Source organism: Pongo abelii, chromosome 8 (genome assembly GCF_028885655.2).
Source record: "Pongo abelii isolate AG06213 chromosome 8, NHGRI_mPonAbe1-v2.0_pri, whole genome shotgun sequence".
In the NCBI taxonomy this organism is placed as follows: domain Eukaryota; kingdom Metazoa; phylum Chordata; class Mammalia; order Primates; family Hominidae; genus Pongo; species Pongo abelii.
The window spans coordinates 71,548,853-71,569,018 of NC_071993.2; the positions used below are offsets into that span (position 1 = coordinate 71,548,853).

General features: G+C 41.4%; 1 protein-coding gene across 4 annotated transcripts in view; it reads left to right on the top strand.

Moving 5' to 3' along the window:
* Positions 1 to 20,166, top strand: part of MICU1 (mitochondrial calcium uptake 1) — a 260,802-nt gene that overhangs the window by 194,956 nt on the left and 45,680 nt on the right. For all 4 annotated transcript variants that reach the window (XM_002820833.6, XM_063727353.1, XM_009245493.4 and 1 more), the window contains one exon: positions 9,527 to 9,664. In XM_002820833.6, coding sequence (XP_002820879.3) covers positions 9,527 to 9,664 — 138 coding nt within the window. The remainder of the gene's footprint in view (positions 1 to 9,526; positions 9,665 to 20,166) is intronic.

Here is a 20,166-nt window from a genome sequence, read left to right on the forward strand (position 1 = left end):
CATAAAACAGACGTAAACAAAATTAACATATGGGCAAACTGAGTGATATGGTTTGGATTTTCGTCCCCTACAAATCTCATGTTGAAATGTGACCCCCCCAATGTTGGAGGCTGTGCCTAGTGGAGGTGTTTGGGTCGTGGGAGTGGATCCCTCATGAATGGCCTGGTGCTGTCCCCATAGTAATGAATGAGTTCTTGCTCTCGTTCACATGAGAGCTGGTTTTTTAAAACAGCCTGGAACCTTCCCCTTCTCTTTTCCTCTTTACTCTCGCCATGTGATATGCCTGCTCCCACTTCAACTTCCACCATGCCTGTTAGCTCCCTGAAGCCTTCACCAGAAGCAGAGGCTGGCACCATGCTTCCCCTACAGCCTGCAGAACCAAAATAAACCTCTTTTCTTTATGAATTACCCAGCTTCAGGTATTCCTTTATAGCAACGCAAATGGACTAATACACTGGGCAAAAAAATTGGCAGGCATGGTGGCTCATGCCTGTAATCCCAGCACACTGGGAGGCCAAAGTGGGAGGATCACTTGAGGCCAGGAGTTTGAGACCATCCTGGGCAACAGAGGAAAACCCCAACTCTACAAAAAGAAAATTTAGTTTTTATATTTATTTGTATTAAATTTTTTAGAAACATAGCTGGGCATGGTGGCACATGCCTGTAATCCTAGCTACTCAGGGGGCTGAGGTGGGAGGATTGCTTGAGGCCAGGAAGTTGAGGCTGCAGTAAGCGTTGATCAAACCACTGTGCTGCAGCCTGGGTGACAGAGTGAGACCTTGCCTCAAATTAAAAAAAAAAAAAAAACAACAACAATACATTAACAAAAAGCAAATATTTTTAATCTTAAGCTAATGAGACAAGTATCAGCATTGCTATTTTTAAAAATAGACAACATAAAAAATTCACAGAGGAAGAAATATAAATGACCACTACATATGTTAGAAAAATGGTCAACCTAGTAATCAAAGAAATACTAATTAAAATGAGTTGTCACTTTTCCTCTAGCAAAGTTTTTTTATTATGTTTGATTTTGTTAAGGATACTAAGAAATGCATATTCTCATATATACTAGTGGGATTGCAAATTGATACATCTTTCTGGAAATTAATTTGGCAGACTACATTGGGAGCATTAAATAGTTTATCTCTACCATTTTTAGACCGAAGAGACTGGCAATAAATAAAAACTGACAATACCAAGTGCAGGTGATGATGCAAAGCAGGTGAGCACTCTTATACATAGCTGATAAAAAGTGTTGGTGTGATTATTTTGCAAAATGATTGGGCATTATCTTGAAAAGCCAGCAGTTCCACTTCCAGATATATACCCTAGTCTCAGAACTCTTGTTCTTCTTTCATCAGCACAGTTATCTAAGAATGTTCATAACAGCATTGTTCCTAATAGCAAAAAGCTGACAATAATTGAGATGTCCAGTTATAGGAAAGCTGATACGTAGATAGTGGTAGAAGCTGGGCACGATGGCTTACCCCTGTTATCCCAGCACTTTGTGAGGCCAAGGTGGGAGGATCACTTGAGGCCAGGAGTTCGAGACCAGCCTGGGCAAGATGGTGAAACCCCGTCTCTACCAAAAATGCAAAAATTAGCTGGCTTGGTGGTGCTCACCTACAATCCCTGCTACTCAGGAGGCTGAGGCATGAGAATCACTTGAACCCGGGAGGCAGAGGTTGCAGCGAGCCAAGATCACACCACTGCACTCCAGCCTGGGTGACAGACCAAGACTCTATCTCAAAAAACAGATAGATAGATAGATAGATAAATAGATAGATAGATAGATAAATAGATAGACAGACACAGACAGAGGTATATTCAAAGCAGTAGAAATCTGTAACAGTAAAAATGAAAGAAGCACAGTTAAATGTTGTAACATGTAGGAATCCTTGAAATATAATGTGGATTAAAAAAAACAAATTGCAAAAGAATATATCCACTGTGATACCATTTTATAAAGTTAGGAAGCAAGCAAAAGTAAACAATATATTGTTTAGGAATACAAGCTTTTGTTTTAAACTATTGAAAATAATAGGCCAGGCGCGGTGGCTCACGCCTGTAATCCCAGCACTTTGGGAGGCTGAGGCTGGCGGATCACCTGAGGTCAGGAGTTCGTAACCAGCCTGCCAATGGAGTGAAACTGCGTCTCTACTAAAAATACAAAAATTAGCCAGGCATGGTGGCGCATGCCTGTAGTCCCAGCTACTCAGGAGGCTGAGGCAGGAGAATTGCTTGAACCTGGAAGGTGGAGGTTGCAGTGAGCCAAGATCACGCCATTGCACTCCAGCCTGGGCAACAGAGTGAGACTCTATCTAAAAAATAATAATAATATTAATAATGTACTAGAAAAGGGAGGCAGGGCATGGGCTTCAAATGGAGTGCTGATGCTTCCTTTCTCAGGGTAAGTGGGAGGCTCGTGGTGTTTGTTTTATTATGCTTCATAACTTGTCTGTTATATGTATTATTATGTATATGTCAAATATTCCACAATAAAATTTTAAAGATCCCATAATTTATATTTCAAAATTTTGTTTCTAGGGATCAATTCCTAAAATAATGATGAAAAATTAAGTTCAGCAAAAGTTTATCAGAGTGGTATTTATCATAGACAAAAAATGAAACAGCCTAGATGTCCAATACCATTTTTTTAAATCTTGCCTTTTTCAAGAAGGGATTTCAGAAAGTTATAAAAAGTACAGGCAGTGAGATAAAAGTAAACACTTGCTGAAAAATTAAAGTTAAAAGGAAGAAGAAAGTAAAAGAAAGCCTAACTTTCTTTTAAGAAAAGTTAAGTAAGGTTAGTATGAAAAATGTAAGTCATAATGTCTCCTATTCTAGAAGAGACCCACAAATTTGACTATAAACTTTCCAGTAACCAGGATAAAAACATGATTCATGCTGACTTTAAAATAAGAACATATCAACTGTTCTGATACTGAGACCAGAGAGAAATTTCTCTCCACATTAATTGTGTGGGCAAGTTATTTCACTTTTCTCTGTTTATGAAATAGAATAATACTATTACCTATTATACAACATTGCGAGAATTAACAAAGGTTAGTTCCTAGGATGGCACCTGGCAAGTATAAGCACTCAGATATGTTACTGATTAGCCAAAATGAATGGCATTCTCAAGACTATCCTTATAGAAATCAGTATCATGGAGGTAGATATTAAGAGATAAACGTAGAGATATTCCTTGCCTTAGATAGGAAACCCTCCCAACAATAGGACAGAAGTGTTGTGAATTTTCTGGTGTTTTGTCTGTGTTCATTCGGTACATGTTTATTGAGCTCTTTCTTTATGCCAGGTTTTCTGTTTTATAATTATGGCCAGGGTACAGGTTATTAAGTTGGTGTTCTGCTTCAAGCAACTCTAAGTAGTTTAATCTTGAAGTCATTCTAATGTGTTGAATAATAAATAAAATTAATTGCTACATTTATTGAATTTTTTTTCTTTTTTTTTTGAGGCAGGATCTCGCTCTGTCACCCAGGCTGGAGTGCAGTGGCACGATCTTGGCTCACTGCAACCTCCACCTCCCAGGTTCAATTGATTCCCTTGCCTCAGCCTCCCAAGTAGCTGGGATTACAGGCACACACCACCAGACCCGGCTAATTTTTATATTTTCAGTAGAGACAGGGTTTTACCATGTTGGCCAGGCTGGTCTCAAACTCTTGACCTCAAGTGATCCTCCCACCTCGGCCTCCCAAAGTGCCAGGATTACAGGTGTGAGCCACTGCACCCAGCCCATTTATTGAATGTTAACTGGGCCTCAAACTCTGTACTAATTTCTTTACATATATTATCCCATTTAATCCTTACAACAACACTTTGAGGTCACGAATATTATCTCTATTTTTTGGTAAGAAGATTTGAACCCTCGGAACGGGTAAGCCACTTCCTTGAAGTCACAGCCAGCAAGTATGGGTTGAGGCCAGAATTTGGATCCAGGCCTTCCTGATTGTAAAGTCCATATTCTTAGTCATTTTAGTATATTACCTTCTGTGGAATGAAACCAAAACATATCAAACCTTGAAACCTTTTGTTCCAAATCTAAAATATTTTTCCCTGACACCCTCAGTCAAATATTTCCTGATTGTTATTATCTTGTAATAAATTCATGCATTAATCTTATTATCTTCGTGGTTTTGGCTGTCAGGCTGGAGGGTTAACCTTTCCCTGGTCTGACTGTTCTGACTGGTACTCATCATTTAGTCAGTTGTTTTGATCACCAACCTGAAATTTTTTCTTAAAAACCAGCTTTAAATGGAAGGAGGCCAGGTACAGTGGCTCACGCCTGTAATCCCAACACTTGAGGCCGAGGCGGGTGGATCACCTGACGTCAGGAGTTCAAGACCAGCCTGGCCAACTTGGTGAAACCCCATCTCTACCAAAAATATAAAAAATTAACCAGGCATGGTGGTGAGCGCCTGTAATCCCAGCCCACTCGGGAGGCTTAGGCAGGAGAATTGCTTGAACCTGGGAGGCAGAGGTTGCAGTGGAGATCGCGCCATTGCACTCCATCCTGGGCAACAAGAGCAAAACTCCATCTCAAAAATAAAATAAAATGGAAGGAATGTTTGGATTGGAAGTAGAAAGCTCTAGCAGTTGAGTTTGGTAATCTATAATCTTATGGGCCAAGACTCTAATGACTTGTTTTGGCCCCTGCTGAGGGCACTAAACTGTGTTGCCTCTGTTCCAGATTGTGAACCTTCTTCCTCAGTTTGCCAGCTAGTCAAAAGACAACCTTGTTAGTGTTTGCAATAAGGCTGCCTCTTTAAAGATTAAGAAAATTCAGACTCCTGGCAGTCTGACCTGGGCTCTTGAGTGTCCCTTGTCAATTGCAGTAACATAGATTTCAATTCAAACTATGAAATGTGTATGTCATGCTCACTGGGTAGGTTTACAGTTAAGAACTTTGCCTGTAATCATTTTCCTTTAGATGGGCATAACACAGTTATTCTGAGACTCCTGATAGTAGCGGCAGTGGCATGGTTAGGACCTCAAAAGCCACATACTATCAGATTCAAAAATACAGATGTGTTCAGCTCAGCGGCTTGAGATCACTATGCAGTCTTGCATTGCACTGTTCAGAAGCCTATCAAGAAATTTATCATTCATATATATATATATATTAGAGATGGGGTCTATGATGCTGAAGCTGGTCTTGAACTCCTGGGCTCAAGCGATCCACCCATGTCAGCCTCCCAAAGTGCTCGGATTACAGGCATGAGCCACTACACCTGGTCCCCAAAATTTATCATTCTGAAAACTTGTATGAGGAGAGGATTTACTCTGGGGAATGGACAGAGTCTCTTGAAAGATAACCGTATGAAAGAGAAGAAGGCTGAAGTTTACATTTGTTGGATACATTAACGTCAAAAGTCTTCAATAAATGAAGACCCACTTGCAGATACTGATTGCTTTTTCCTTTTACTATGCTTCTAACCTTACTTTTGGCCTTTGTTCATAATATATGTTTTCTTCCTTTCCTGGCTTCCCATTCTTAAGTCATTTCATCTAGATACGTGTAGACCATCTGTCCTTCCAAAATGATAAGGGACAGGGGTGGGAACAAGAGGCGCAGTGTGAACAGAAAGCCAGGAAAAACCTTGCAGTTTTTTGGCTCCTCTTTGCCTACCCTGCAGCTCCCTGGGGAACAGCAGGGAAACAACAGCTTGTATCCATTTGAGAAAGTGGCAATGGCTGCAGAAGGGGAAATGTGAGGCTGTTAAGCTCTCTTCCTAGACACGGAAAAACAGTGCACATGGTGGGTAGCGTGCTGGAATACTCACATGCTGTGCCTCGGAATCAAGCACAGTGGAGGCTTTCAATTTTCATTGAAGTAGAACATCAGAGGTTCCAACATTAGTGGAAAATAGGTTGGGTGAAGTAAAATATAAGCCTGTAATTTGAATTCCTTCCAAATATGCAATTAGAACTTTTCTACATTATGATAATTTTGTAATAACCTGTGTCTTTCCTCAAAAGATCCTCCCACAACCTTGGGGATTGATTACACGTATATGGCACTCCAGGAGTGCACCCACAGGATTGTCCCAGCTTAAGATAGCGGTCGAATATCCCTTATCCAAAATGCTTGGGACCAGCAGTGTTTCAGATTTTGGAACATTTGTGTTACACTTACTGGTTGAGCATCACTAATCCAAAATTCAGGCCGGGTGCTGTGGCTCACGCCTGTAATCCCAGCACTTTGGGAGGCCTGAGGTGGGCAGATAGCTTGAGCTCAAGGGTTTGAGAACAGCCCAGGCAACATAGGGTACCCCCATCTCTACAAAAATACAAAAATTAGCCAGGCGTGGTGGTGCACGCCTATAGTCCCAGCTACTCAGAAGGCTAAGATGGGAAGATCACTTGAGCCCAGGAGGTCGTGGCTGCAGTGAGCCATGATTGTGCCACTGCACTCCAGCCTGGGTGACAGTGCAAGACCCTGTCTGAAAAAAAATAAAAAAATCCAGAATGCTCCAATAAGCATTTCCTTTTTGCATGATCTTTGAGCAACGTGTTGGTGCTCAAGAAATTTTGCATTTTGGGCCAGGTGCAGTGGCTCACGCCTGTAATCTCAGCACTTTGGGAGGCCAAGGCAGGCGGATCACCTGAGGTCAGGAGTTTGAGACCAGCCTGGCCAACATATAGTGAAACCTTGTCTCTACTAAAACTACAAAAATTATCTGGGCATGGTGGCACATGCCTGTAGTCCCAGCTACTTGGGAAGCTGACACAGGAGAATCACTTGAACCCGGAAGGCGGAAGTTGTAGGGAGCCAAGATCATGCCACTGCACTCCAGCCTGGACAACAACAACAAAAAAAGTTGCTCAACAACAACAAAAAAAGTTTTGGATTTTGATGCATTTCAGATTTGGGGTTTTTGGATTAGCAATGTTTAACCTTGCATACACTTGACCCCTGCAGCCACATGATGTCTAGCTATTGCCCTTGAAAATTTAACCCTAATGAAGGTCCTTGAGATACTACCTTCAAAGTTCCCTAGCCTTAGCATAGTGGTCTTCATTTAATAAATTTTGAACAAATAGGACATTAGTTCAAGTCTGTTTCCATTAGCAGTTTTGCGTGTAAAGAAAAACAGCTCTCCATGGCTCCCTCCAGCCATGTTTAAGACCTCAGAAATAAGGGGGATCCTGCCTCAGAAGAGCCTAAAAACCTAAAAGAAGAGGTGCTGCCCAAAATCAAATTACAGAGCTGAAGTAGTAAGCTTCGAAGTGGCCATACGGCTTGGACAAGCAGAAGTTGATTGTTTTTAAGCCCTTTCAGATTCCAGTCACTTAAAAATAATCATAATAGAGCCCATTACCAAAAGACAAGTCTGGGTTTTCAAAGAACATTAGTAAAAATGCTAATCTGAGCATTGGAATTGTTGCTTGGGCATCTGCACTGGAAATTGACCTTACTGTCTGAAACAAAACAGAGGTGAGGCCTTGCGCCCCTATGGAGAACAGAGAATAAAGGCCTTTTGTAATCCTTGAGCAAGCTGCAGCTGCTGCCAGTGTTAAAAACAAGAAACTTTTCAACCATGAATCTATCTGGTGAGATAAAGCTGAAAATTCATCTAATTCCAACAGATGGGATTGCCCCACAGCTGTGAAATCTCCCAGATAAGGGTAGAATGAACACTCTAAATCATTAAAGTCGGCCCTAGAGAGCAGAGAGCACAGCCTTGTTTCACATGCCTTGAAGAAGCCCATAGGTGAACTTTTACCCACGTTTCAGATTTCACTGAAAATCTGATTTAAACATTGCAAAAAGTATGCCCATTTAGAAAATTTTGTCAGTCCTCCACTTTGTTTCAGGATAGTAAATTGAGTCATAAATCACACTTAAATTGAATCCTGAAAACATTTGGTATTGTGAAAAATTTATCAGCTCTATAGAATGATGGTGTGACAAACATCAAATATTGAGTGGCAGTGTTGAAAAAGAGGCTTTCACCTAATATTGATGATGTTGATTTCTTTGGAGATAGTTTTGTGTCTCATTTAAATGTGACTAAGCCCCATGGCTGTATAAGTTTATCCAAAACAACACAGTGCTATTCTACAGGAAGCGAATGTACTACTACTCAGAAGTAGGAAATGGTGTGGTGTTGAGAAATAGTCTTTGGACCCAAATAGGGCTGAGTTCAAATCCCACCTCTGTCACATGTAGCTGCATGTTACCTCAGTTTTCTCATCTGCAGAGTGGAGCTAATAGTAGCTCCTCCGTAGGCTGTTATAGTGACTATATGAGGCCAGGCACAGTGACTCACACCTGTAATCCCAGCACTTTAGGAGGCCAAGGCAGGCAGATTGCTTGATCCCAGAAGTTCGAGACCAGCCTGGCAACATAGCAAGACCCCCATCTCTATTTACAAAAAAAAAAAAGTAATTAAAAAAAAGAACATATCAGTGAAGTACCTGGCCCATAGTACATACTCAGTAAATGGTCACTGTTAGGCCAGGCATGGTGGTTCGTGCCTGTAATCCCAGCACTTTGGGAGGCCGAGGCCAGTGGATTACCTGAGGTCAGGAGTTCAAGACCAGCCTGGCCAACATGGTGAAACCCTATCTCTCCTAAAAATCCAAAAATTAGCCAGGCGTGGTGGTGCGCGCCTGTAATCCCAGCTACTCGGGAGGCTGAGACAGGAGAATCGCTTGAACCTGGGAGGTAGAGGTTGCAGTGAGCCAAGATCGCACCATTGCACTCCAGCCTGGGTGATGAGTGAAACTCTGTCTTTTAAAAAAAAAAAGGGAAAAAAAATGGTCACTGTTATAGGTTGATACAAAAGTAATTGTATTAAAATACAGTTCTATGTCTTGCTCATTGACACAGTCCCACTACTGAGGAAACAAATTTAGGTCTCTGTCAACTTACTGAGCTAGCTGAAGAAATGAGAGCTGAAAGAGAAATTCACTCTTAATTTTCTTATTTTGTGTGTCATGTGTAAGTCCTATCTCTATCAATGTTCTAACATTTCGTTGCTATTTTGGGGAAACTTGAAAATATATTACTCTTCTTTAAAATTATGCTCTCAGACCTTTATGAATTTTTTAGAAGAGTAATCAATATTATTATCTTTAAAGCAAAATTAGGGATGCTTCCGTTCACAAGATATCAGGATATCAGGACATTGCTGAGTCTGGGTCTGATCAGTAAACGTTATCAATCTGTTCCATTAACCATAAACATCTAGAGGCTAGGAATACCTAACTTCCTGGGAATGCAGCCCAGCAAGTCCCAGCCTCATCTTTCCTAGACCTTACTCAAGATGCTGTTGCTCTGGTTTGACTGTCTCTGATAATAGTAAGTGGCAGATCTGGGATAAGAACCTAGATCTTCTGTTTCTTAGTTTTTGCAGATCTTACTGAGAATTGTACCTCAAAAATATAGTCCCAGTCATCAGCTATTTTCTGCCATCAAACACAGCTGATCATTCCATGTTCCACATCAAAATACTTTCCATTGACCCCAGGAACACGCCTTCTGTTTCCCTCCTAGTTTGAACGCCATGACCCTGTGGATGGGAGAATTACTGAGAGGCAGTTTGGTGGCATGCTACTTGCCTACAGTGGGGTGCAGTCCAAGAAGCTGACCGCCATGCAGAGGCAGCTCAAGAAGCACTTCAAAGAAGGAAAGGTAGGTAGCTTTGGCTGGAAGAAGAAAAGAAACCGTGGGAATATATGGTTATTATTTAATATGAAGGTATTAACATAATGATGAGAGTATTTCATGAACCAATGATTACACCTAATTCATTTCTGGTACCTGAGGCCCAAAGGGAGAAAAGATAAGCAATGGGTGAGGACGAGGAGAGCATCCAGAGTCACCCCAGGTTTCTTGTTCAGGAAAGGGCAGCACCAACTGAGATTGAGAATTTTAAAGGAGAGACTGGTTTAGAAGGGAAAATAAAGAATTCAGTCATGGACATCTTAAATTTAAGATGCCTGTGGACTGTCCAAGTAGAGATGGTCAGCAAGCAGTTGCATATTCACATTACCTTAGAGGTCTGTGATAGATTTAGGAATCATCAACACATGTTAGAATTACAACCATAAGAACCGATGAGATTACCCAAGGAGGGTATTTTACAGAAAAGAACTATGGGCCAAGGACAGAATCCAATGGGACACAAACATTTAAGCAGCTCAGGAAGCAAATCTAGAAGAAATGGTTAGAGAATACCTAAAGAAGCCGAGTGCAGTGGCTCACACCTGTAATCCCAACACTTTGGGAGGCCGAGGCAGGTGGATCACTTGAGGTCAGGAGTTCAAGACCAGCCTGGCCAACATGGTGAAACCCCATCTCTACTAAAAATACAAAAATTAGCTGGACATGGTGGCGCGTGCTTATAATCCCAGCTACTCGGAGGCTGAGGCATAAGAATCACTTGAAACCGAGAGGCAGAGGTTGCAGTGAGCCAAGATTATGCCACTGCACTCCAGCCTGGGCAACAGAGTGAGACTCCATCTCAAAAAAAAAAAAAAAAAAAGAATACCTAAAGAGAGTAGTGAAATCAAAGCCAAGGAAACAGAGGGTTCAAGAACTGAGGGGTCTGCCGTGTCACATATAACAGCGAGGATCCAGTAAGCTAAAGGTGGTAACATCCACTGGTTTTGGTGAAATGGCAATAATTGGTGACCTTTGAGAGGGCTGTTTCATTAGAGTGGTCTAGTTGGAAGGCATATTCGATGAAAAGTACAGAGGCAGAGAAAGGAGAGAGGTGGAAGAGGAGGCTCTGGAAAGTGGGAAATCACATAGGCAAATTCCAAGGCAGTGTATTAGCCTGCTGGGGCTACTGTAACAACATACCACAGACTGGGTGGCTTTAACAAGAAAAATTTATTTTCTCGCATTCCTGGAGGATAGAATCCTGTGATTAAGGTGCCAGCTGATTTGGTTTCTGATAAGAGCTCTCCTCCTGCCTTGCAGGTAGCTGCCTTTTCAATGTGTCCTCACACAGGCTTTCCTCAGTGTGTGTACATGAAGAGAGGGAGAAGTCTCTTTGTGTTTCTTCTTATAAGAACACTAATCCTAGCAGATTAGGGCCCCACCCTTGTGACCTCATTTAGCCTTGTTATTTCCTCTAAGGCCCCATCTCCAAATACAACCACATTGGGCACGGTAGGGGTTAGGGAGGGCTTCAACATATGAATGGGGTAGGGGGTGAGGTCAGTCCATAACAAGCAGGAAAAACAAACCTGGCATGTGTGAAGAACTGAAAAGGGACTAGTTTGTATAGAAGGTTCTGAGCAAAAAGGAGAGTGGCCTGAGCTGAGCTCAGAGAGGGATATGAGGAACAGAACATGCAAGACTTCATAGGAATGGAGGGAGTTTGGAGTTTACTCACAGTGCAATGGAACGCCATTAAATAGTTGTGAGTAGTGAAATGACATAGTTGTATCTACGTTTAAAGAGACAACTCTGGCTGTTTTATGGAAGATAGTTTGGAGAAGAGCAAGCATAGAAACAAAAAGACTGATAATAAGGCTATTAGAATTTAGGAGATGAGTTAGAGTTTTTTGAGCAGCCTTGAGGTTGGAGACCATGGATTTGTGTAACACTAGCAACACTGCTTTCTGGTACCCTTCAACACCAGCTGCCCCTGGTACAAGGAAAGAAAAGATGGTGGCTGTGCACGGTGGCTCACGCCTGTAATCCTAACACTTTGGGAGGTCAAGACACGCAGATCACCTGAGGTCAGGAGTTCAAGACCAGCCTAGCCAACATGGCAAAACCACGTCTCTACTAAAAATACAAAAATTAACCAGGCGTGGTGGTGGGCGCCTATAATCCCAGCTACTCAGGAGGCTGAGGCAGGAGAATCGCTTGAACCCAGGGAAGTAGGGGTGCAGAGGGAGGCGGAGGTTGCAGTGAACCAAGATCGCACCACTTCACTCCAGCCTGGGAGAAAGAACGAAACTCTATCTCGAAAAAAAGATAAAGAAAAAAAGAAAGAAAGAAAAGATGATAGGACTGAATCAGCATCTGAGAGTGAGATGAACAAACGGAAGCAGAGACCAGTTAAAAGGTCAGGCCTCATCGGGCATGGTGGCACATACCTGTAATCCCAGCACTTTGGGAGGCCGAGGCAGGAGAATCAAAGTTCAAGACTTGCCACAATGTAAGACGTGTGTTTTCTTTTTATTTTTCTTTTCTTTTTATTATTATTATTATTATTTTTTTTTTTTTTTAGACGGAGTTTCGGTCTTGTTGCTCAGGCTGGAATGCAATGGCGTGATCTCGGCTCGTCGCAACCTCTGCCTCCTGGGTTCAAGTGATTCTCCTGCCCAGGAGTTCAAGACCAGCTTGGGCAAAGTGGCGAAACCTTGTCTCCACAAAAAATACAAAAACTAGCCAGGCATGGTGGCACGTGCCTGTAGTCGCAGCTACTCAGGAGACTGAGGTGGGAGGATCACCTGAGCCTGGGGAGGTTGAAGCTGCAGTTAGCTATGATCATGCTACTGTACTCCAGCCAGGGTGACAGAGTGAGACCTTGTCTTAAAAAAAAAAAAAAAAAAAAAAAATCCAGGCCTCTAAGAGAACACAAACACACAAAGCAATGCTAAGGCTAGAACCCAGATTTTCTCATTCCCAGCCCAGTACTCTTCCCACTGAACAATGGCTACCATCTGACCATGACCAAGAATCTAACCTGGCACTAAAAATGTTCCATGAGAGATTTCCAAGTGTATCAGTCCATTCTCATGCTGCTAATAAAGACATACCGAGACTGGTAATGTATAAAGGAAAGAGGTTTGATTTCACAGTTCTACATGACTGGGGAGGCCTCACAATCATGGTGGAAGGCAAAGGAGAAGAAAAGACCTGTCTTATGGCTGGGTGCAGTGGCTCACGCCTGTAATCCCAGCACTTTGGGAGGCCGAGGCGGGCAAATCACCTGAGGTTGGGAGTTGGAGACCAGCCTGACCAACATGGAGAAACCCCCTCTCTACTAAAAATACAAAAAGTTAGCCCGGCGTGGTGGTGCATGCCTGTAATCCTAGCTACTCAGGAGGCTGAGGCAGGAGAATGGCTTGAACCCAGGAGGCAGAGGTTGCGGTGAGCCAAGATCACGCCATTGCACTCCAGTCTGGGCAACAAGAGCAAAACTCCATCTCAAAAAAAAATGAACAGACATGTCTTACGTTGTGGCAGGCAAGAAAGAGAGCATGTGCAGGGGAACTCCTTTTTGTAAAACCATCAGATCTTGTGAGACTTACTGTCAAAAGAACAGCACAGGAAAGACCTACCCTCATGATTCAATTACCTTCCACCAGGTCCCTTCCACGACACATGGGCATTATGGGAGCTACAATTCGAGATTTGGGTGGGGACACAGCCAAACCATATCACCAAGATAGTGTGGCATGGTAGGCATGAAGATGGAAAACTTGAGACCAACTTCTGCCTCAGAGGTTCCCATAGTCATTAGACAAATCACTTAACCTTACTGGCCTCATGAATTGAGAGGCTTATCCTAGATGCTTGCTGTAAGGGCCCTTCTAGCTTTAAAGATTCAATAATTGAAAATAAGATAGAGGAGTGCTAGTGCTTGTCCCAGTTTTCCTAGTTAGTCTTTGTGCAAGAAATGCTGCATGCATAGCATTGCCCCAACTTGGTGGAAAACCTTTCTTATCAGCCAGACTTTTTCCTCCTTGTCTTGGATATTGAAAAGTTGAAAGGACCTCTGAACCAGGCTGTGGGCTGCAAATGAGGGCAGGCTGGTTCTGAGAGGAAGTGTCAGCTTCTCTGAACTCAGTCCAGCCTTTTCCCACAGCAGGTGTTCTCTTGGCTGTGGGGAAAACTCATCATTAATGGAAAGTGACAGAGAAAAAACATTTATCTCCCATAGAGCACTTCTACACTACCCAATACTTAGCTCATATCTGTTGGAAATCGTAATTTCAAAAAACTGATTACGAATGTATAGGTGGATTTTTTAGCCCCTATGCTGGAAGAATAGTGTTTACATTCAGACATGCTTGTTTATTTAGACCACGCTTATTTTAAAAGGTTGGTCAGATATTGATTTGACTTTAATTATCTATCATGATAGGTGAATTCATATTTCATTATGAATTTATACTTAAAAGCAATAAGGGGCATTGGAGGCATCTCCCTTGAAGGAATAGAGTATTTGAGCATTGACAGGAGTTAATTTAGGATCTGAAGACCTTGCAAAAGAGCTGTAAAATGAAAGGACAAATTTTGTCAGATGATGAAAATCTGCGGTGTTAAATTACTTTTGGCCCAGAATTTCTAGCCTGTGTTAGCAACGAGATTAAGATTGATTGTCCTCTCATGCTGATTAAATAGCTTGTGAACACAGCAATTAACTAAAGTGAGTGTCAATGAAGGGCCTTTGCTCCTAAGGTTATGAGTCCATCTCTCTAGGACCATTTCCTGTAAAAGGGGAATCACCATCTGCTTTCTAATTGCTTCTTTTATTCCACTTTGGATTTGTTAACATGAAAATATAAGTTTTCATTTGGCTGACATTAATCAGTTTCTGTGTGAGGTTCTGTATCAAGATATCAAACAAGACCTAAGAGATTGAAGGTCCTAGTAGTGGTATTAAATTTTTGCATATAAATTAATGACCATGCAATGTTTCACAGCCATTTTTCTCTTTCTTTCTAACAGCCTTGTTAGATACTGTGTTTTTGAGAATGTAGAGACAGAAAGAGAAGTTAATAACCCATTCAGAGTCTGGTCTAAAATCCAAGGCTTCCTATTCCAGATCTTGTCTTTTCCATAAGAAAGTGCTGTTTCTCCTAATCATACTCTTCCTGTAAAGCAGTGCTTCTCTACAATAAGATCACTTGAGAATTTTTAAGGAATGTGGTTGTTTGGGCCCTCTTCAAATCAATTAAATCAGAGGCTCAGTAGGTGGGTCCAGGCATCAGTGTTTTGAGGTTTTCTTAACCCTCTGCATGAGAAATTCCAGAAGTGTTTCTTAAAGGGTGATATGGTTTGGCTGTGTCCGCACCCAGATCTCATGTTGAATTGTAGTTCCCATAATCCCGATATGTCCTGGGAGGGAATAGGTGGAGATAATTGAATCGGGGCAGTTTCCCCCATCCTGTTCTCATGACAATGAGTTAGTTCTCATGAGATCTGATGCTTTCATAAAAGGCTTCCCCCTTCACCAGGCATTCATTCTTCTTCCTGCTGCCATGTGAAGAAGGATATGTTTGCTTCCCCTTCTGCCATGACTGTAAGTTTCCTGAGGTGTCCCTAGCCCTGCAAAACTGTGAGTCGATTAAACCTCTTTCCTTTATAAATTACGCAGTCTCAGGTACGTCTTTATTAACAGCATAAGAACAGACTAATACAAAGGGTCCCCAGGTAAATCTAATGTGCAGCTAAGCTTGTGAGCCACTGCCCTAGAGATGCAATGCTCCATCAGTGTCTCTAGCTGTTTTATCCCTAAGTAATAGTTTGAAGAACTGGGGAACCTGCCATACTTGACAAAAATTACTCTATTGATGCTTTGAACAACCACCATGTTTTTATTTAACAAAGAGTTTTCTGAGACTTCATAAATGTAATTCACAGTGGTGATCCTCTATGTTTATGAATGCAGAAGCTACTAACTAGTAACTTCTTAAGGATGAAATTGAAAATTATAACTCAGTTCAATGGCAGACATTGCTGTGTGCAAGACACTAAGCCAGGTGCTGTGAAAAAGACCATCCCTTATCCTTACAACTATATATATTTCTTTTTTTTTTTGAGACGGAATCTCGCTCTCTTGTCTAGGCTGGAGTGCAGTGGCCTGATCTTGGCTCACTGCAAGCTCTGCCTTCCGGGTTCATGCCATTCTCCTGCCTCAGCCTCCCGAGTAGCTGGGGCTACAGGTGCCCACTGCCACGCTCGGCTAATTTTTTTGTATTTTTAGTAGAGACAGGATTTCACCATGTCAGCCAGGATGGTCTCAATCTCCTGACCTTGTGATCCACCCGCCTTGGCCTCCCAAAGTGCTGGGATTACAGGCATGAGCCACCACACCCAGCACAACTATATATATTTCTTAAGTCTGTAATAGTCTAGTAAGAGAAAAATATGTATGCAAAGAACTCTATAATTCTATATTCACATTTATATTCAATATTTATTGAGCACCCACTATATGCCAAGCACTCTTCTAAATACTGGGAATGCAGTAGTGAGCACACCAGTGTCTGCCTCATAGAACTTAGCAGTCCTACTGGAACGAAACAGATTTTAAACAAATATAAAGCAAGGCAACTCACTTAGCTTTGAGCTTCTTGAGAGCAGTGCCTTATTCATCTTTGCATGTCCTCTGTATGGTGGCAGTAAATGCTTGTCAAATGCAATGATAAATATGTTGAGTACTCTATTAAAGGTATGAGATCTTTTTGAAGCACTAAGGAGGAAGATTAGAGCCAGCTGAAGAGACCAAGTAAGATTTCTTGGAGGAAGTACAATTTGAACTTGGCCTTAAACGTGGAGTAGGATTTTGACAAGCAGAAGCTTATAAAGACATTTGCTTTTGCTAAGTGTTTCCTGTCGTAGCCCTATCCCCCAACAGCCTTCTGTGTGTATGATTGCTTATTAATTCTGCTACTAGCCATTAAGCAGTTAGTACTTATCAAACAGTTCTAATAAAACTGTTAGATGATTAAGTTTTCATGTCATCTGTGGATAATGTATGTGAGCTCTCCTTTTTCACTTATTCTCAGATATTTGAACCACATTAGTCATCTGTGGAATATCAGATTCTAGAAATTGCTAGCATACCCCTTGAAAACTCATTAACTCCAAATATTAGGTGTCCACCAGTCACTATGTAGTATAGCATGTGAAATGTGGCCATAAAACTAAAAAGACTAGAACTCTACTTTTTTTTGTTATTGTTGTTACTAATTAGCTTTGAAACCTGTACTTCCCCCAAAGGAGTACTAAGCTATGAATTACTGTAGGAGATTTAGTTTTAAGAGTTTTCCCTCTATTATTTTCCTGTTTTTTCCCCACAATGAATTTCATTTACATCAACTTTTCCCCTATTCCCTATCCCTCAAGATCCTACACATTCCAGAGAAGACAGCCTACTTCAGAGCTTAGTAGAATAAATTCATTATCACTAGTTCTGTAGTAATGAGCCTGCCAAATTACTAAGGGCTCATGCCTACCACTTACTGAGTACTTTCTGTGTACTAGACATGTTACATATCTTGTCTATCTACCTGCTTGGTAGATACTAGGTAGAATTATCATTTTTCAGATGAAAAATAGTCCTCTGAGCCTTAGTTATTAACCTGAGATCAACACTGTCTTAGGAAGGCAGCACCAGGGTTCAAAGCTTTATTCTTGTTCCAGAGTCCGTAGCCTTCTTACTAATCATCCTGTTTGTCACCACTCCTTATTCTCCATGGTTTAAATAAGCACAAGTTTTTAGGGAAACAAAACCAGTGTTGCCAGATGCCAGCCTAAGATTCTTAGGAAGATAGCTAGAAAGGTTAAGTTATGGAAGCAGATGGTGGAAGACTGTAAATCCCAGGCTAAGAAGTTTGGGGGTTTATCCAATTGACAGTAGGAAATCATGGACATGTTGTGAGCGGAAGGGATGAAGATATGAAGAAAGTGATGTTTCAGAAAGATTAGATACCTGTGGAAATGTAAGTAACAGCAATGATATAATTTCCCCTGCTGCCAGGCAACAGTTGAAGAGAAGTCTGGGGTTTGCAATAGGAAGATGCTTTATTAGAGCAAGACAGGCATAGTAATACCTCTGAAAGGTACCCAAGAAATAGGTAACATGGGCCACATGTAGGACAGGGTTCAGAAAGAATTGCTTTGTACCTGGTATAAAAATATTAATTAAAATTGTTTTAAAACTAAGCAGGAGAGGCTGGGCACAGTGACTCACGCCTGTAATCCCAGCACTTTGGGAGGCCAAGGTAGGTGGATCACCTGAGGTCAGGAGTTCAAGACCAGCCTGGCCAACATGGCAAAAGCACATCTCTACTAAAAATACAAAAAATTAGCCGGCCATGGTGACAGGTGCCTGTAATCTCAGCTACTTGGGAGGCTAAGGCAGGAGAATTGCTTGAACCCGGGAGGCGAAGGTTGCAGTGAGCCAAGATTGCTGGATTGCACTCCAGCCTAGGCAACAGAGTGAGACTCTGTCTTAAAAAAAAAAAAAACAAAAAAAAAAAAACAACTAAGCAGGAGATTGAGCAGAGAATACGTGACAAGAATGGTGAGAGGCATGGGATATAAGGAAGGAAGGAGACTGTTTTTTTCAGTGGGCCATAGACAGAACTTGGGCAATTAGATTGGCTTCTGGTAGATGGATTTGCTATGACTGATTAAAAGGCAGGATGAGGGAATCATCCATTACAGTGTGTTTGCACTCATCATGGCCTGTCAACATTAGATATCTCGCTTTACAGCTGACTCCAAAGGAAGCTACATTTTCCTTTTCTCATCTACTCTGACTGCTTCATATTTTTTAACAACTTTTTTTGAGGTATAATTTATATACCATAAGTTATCCATTTTAACTGTACAATTCAGTGATTTTTAGTAATTTTAGTGAATTTTAGTAAATTTGCAGTTATGCAATTATCACTGCCATTCAGTTTTAGAACATTTCCATCACCCCAAAAAGATCCCTCCTGCTAGCTTTCAGTCAATCCTCATTTCTACCCTAGCCCCAGGCAACTATAAAACGGCTTTCAGTCTCTATAGACTTGCATTTACTGGACATTTCATATAAATACAATAATATGATAAGGTAGTCTTTTGTGTCTGGCTTCTTTTACTTAGCACAATATTTTTAAAGTTTATGTAGATGCTTATATTAATAGTTTATTATTTTCTATTGCAGAAGAGTAAATAGTATTTTATTGCTTAGATATACTAAATTTTATTTATCCATTCACATTTGGATTGTTTCCAGTTTTGGGCTATTAGGAATAATGCTGCTGTGAACATTGCATACAAGTCCTCCTGCAGACCTGTGTTTTCATTTTTGTTGAAGATTCCTAGGAGTGAAATAGCTGGGTTGTATGGTAAATTTAATTTTTTGAGAAACTGCTAAACCATTTTCCAAAGTGGCGGAACCATTTCACATCTCCATGTGAATGTACAAGAGTTCCAGTTTCTCCACACCCTCATCAACACCTGTTATTGTCTGTCTTCTTTATTATGGTCATTCCAATAGGTGTGTAGTGGTATATCATTGTGATTTTAATTTGTATTTTCCTAATGATGCTAAGCATTTTTTCATGTACTTATTAGCCATTCAGTTGTCTTGTTTGGTAAACTGTCTATTCAAATATTTTTTTAAATCAGGTTGTTGGTCTTCCCATATATTGAGTTATAATAGTTGTTTATATAATTCTGGATACAAGTCCTTTTTTTTTTTATTTTTTGAGACAGGGTCTCCCTCTGTCGCCCAGGCTGGAGTGCAGTGGCACAATCTCAGCTCACTTGAACCTCTGCCTCCCAGGTTCAAGCAGTTCTCCTGCCTCAGCCTCCTGAGTCGCTGGGATTACAGGTGCCCAGCCTGGCTAATTTTTGTACTTTTAGTAGAGATGGGTTTTCACCGTATTGGTCAGACTGGTCTTGAACACCCAACCTCAGGTGATCCACCTGCCTTGGTGTCCCAAAGTGCTGGCATTACAGGCATGAGCCACTGTGCCCGACCTGGATTCAAGTCCTTTACCAAATATATGATTTTCAAGCATTTTCTCCTAGCTTGTGATTTTTCTATTTTCTCATTATTTTGAAGCACAAATTTTTTAAATTTTGATGAAGTCTAACCAATCAGTTTTTTTTCTTTATGGATTGTGCTTTGGGTGTCATCTAAGAACTCTTGCCTTAGTCAAGGTCATGAAGATTTACTCCTATGTGGTTATTTGTTTTGTTTTGTTTTGTTTTGTTTTTGCTTTTTGTCTTCTTTTGAGACAGAGTTTCACTGTTGCCCAGGCTGGAGTGCAGTGGCATGATCTCGGCTCACTACAACCTCCACCTCCTGGGTTCATGCAATTCTCATTCCTCAGCCTCCCGAGTAGCTGGGATTACAAGCACATGCCACCATGCCTGGCTAATTTTTGTATTTTCAGTAGAGACAGGGTTTCGCCGTGTTGGCCAGGCTGGTCTCAAAC